General features: G+C 45.0%; 1 protein-coding gene across 1 annotated transcript; it reads left to right on the top strand.

Annotated features, from left to right (window-relative positions):
- The first annotated feature begins 305 nt into the window (after positions 1-305).
- LOC116909526 (olfactory receptor 2T29-like) lies at positions 306-1268 on the top strand. The gene has a single exon (XM_032913134.1). It carries the CDS (start codon positions 306-308, stop codon positions 1266-1268), a length of 963 nt encoding a protein of 320 aa, XP_032769025.1.
- Positions 1269-1983: the final 715 nt, after the last annotated feature.

The following is a 1983-nucleotide window of genomic DNA, read 5'->3' on the forward strand; positions in this document are numbered from 1 at the left end:
GATGTAATTCACTATTTTTGTTGAGAGCAAAAAGTTATCTTGCAAATATCAAAAACTTGTTGATAGAAGACACTATCTGTCATGAGGAAAAATCATGATCATGAACTCTGTCAGCTATACTCTGAGTGTTGATGGCTCCAAACATAGACAGATGTGAATTATTAATTTTTTAAAATCCATATATTATAAGTAGATTATCATTTTCAAATCTGCAGACCCAGAAGTTTTCTCAGCACAGTAGGCTTATATGTATACCAGTAAGAAGTCACTAACCATAAACATTCTTGGTTGCCTAGGAGACACACATGGACATCAACACCTGGATGAACAACTACACTGGACAGTCAGGTTTCGCACTGGTAGGATTCGTAAGTCAATCCAAACACCCTGCCCTGCTTGCTGTGGTCATATTTGTGGTTTTCCTGATGGCCTTGTCTGGGAATGCCCTCCTGATCCTGCTGATACTCTCTGACACCCACCTCCACACACCCATGTACTTGTTTATCAGCCAGCTGTCCCTCATGGACATGATGTACATTTCTGTCACTGTCCCCAACATGCTCATGGACCAGGTGCTGGGGAACCACAGGATCTCAGCTGCTGCCTGTGGGATGCAGATGTTTCTCTACCTGACACTAGCAGGTTCAGAATTCTTGCTTCTGGCTGCCATGTCCTATGATCGCTATGTGGCCATCTGCCATCCACTCCGGTATCATGTCCTTATGAACCACAGGGTGTGTCTTCTCCTGATATCTTCATGTTGGCTCCTGGGATCCTTAGATGGCTTCATGTTCACCCCTGTCACCATGACCTTCCCATTCTGTGGGTCGAGGGAGATCTATCACTTCTTCTGTGAGGTTCTTGCTGTGACAAAGCTCTCCTGCACAGACACCTGGCTCTATGAGACCTTCATGTATGTGTGCTGTGTGCTCATGCTTCTCATCCCTGTGACAGTCATTTCAGGATCCTACTCATCCATCCTCCTCACTGTTCTCAGGATGAACTCAGCTGAGGGCAGGAAGAAGGCTCTTGCTACCTGCTCCTCCCACATGACTGTGGTCATCCTCTTCTATGGCACTGCTATCTATAACTATATGCTCCCTGCTTCCCTCCACACCCCTGAGAAGGACATGGTAGTGTCTGTGTTTTACACCATACTCACACCTCTGTTGAACCCATTAATATATAGTTTTAGGAATAAGAATGTCACTGAGGCTATGAGGAAATGGCTGGGTGTGAGCTCCCTCTTCCAAGAAATTGTAAAGTAACCCATAATGCATATTCCTTTTCCTTGTCTCTATGCATCTGTTGATCCCAGTCTCATGCGGAGGTTATGGCTGATCCATCATGTCTCATTTCATATTCATACTTTTTGTAGAACTCTTTCTCTATTCTTAAATTTTCTTTGTTGATATACTTCTTGCCCATTCAGAAATCTTATTTGAGTTGTGCCTCTGTTACATTTTATGAAAGTTCAGAATGTGTGTTTAATTTTGTGGGACAAAAGTCTTACCATTTGACATTATGTCATATTGAAAAATGTTCAGACATCCAATTAGACAAGATGGATGAAGCAAAGAAGTGCAGGCCGACAGGAGCCGGATGTAGATCTCTCCTGAGAGACACAGCCAGAATACAGCAAATACAGGGGCGAATGCCAGCAGCAAACCACTGAAGTGAGAACAGGACCCCCGTTGAAGGAATCAGAGAAAGAACAGGAAGAGCTTGAAGGGGCTCGAGACCCCATATGTACAACAATGCCAAGCAACCAGAGCTTCCAGGGACTAAGCCACTACCTAAAGACTATACATGGACTGACCCTGGACTCTGACCTCATAGGTAACAATGAATATCCTAGTAAGAGCACCAGTGGAAGGGGAAGCCCTGGGTCCTGCTAAGACTGAACCCCCAGTGAACTAGATTGTTGGGGGGAGGGCGGCAAAGGGGGAGGATGGGGAGGGTAACACCCATAAAGAAGGGGAG

The sequence above is a fragment of the Rattus rattus genome, chromosome 9 (assembly GCF_011064425.1).
Source record: "Rattus rattus isolate New Zealand chromosome 9, Rrattus_CSIRO_v1, whole genome shotgun sequence".
Classification (NCBI taxonomy): Eukaryota; Metazoa; Chordata; class Mammalia; order Rodentia; family Muridae; genus Rattus; species Rattus rattus.

Bases quoted from the DNA above. Each gene is read 5' to 3' on its own strand.
- LOC116909526 (XM_032913134.1), top strand. From the start codon at position 306: ATGGACATCAACACCTGGATGAACAACTACACTGGACAGTCAGGTTTC.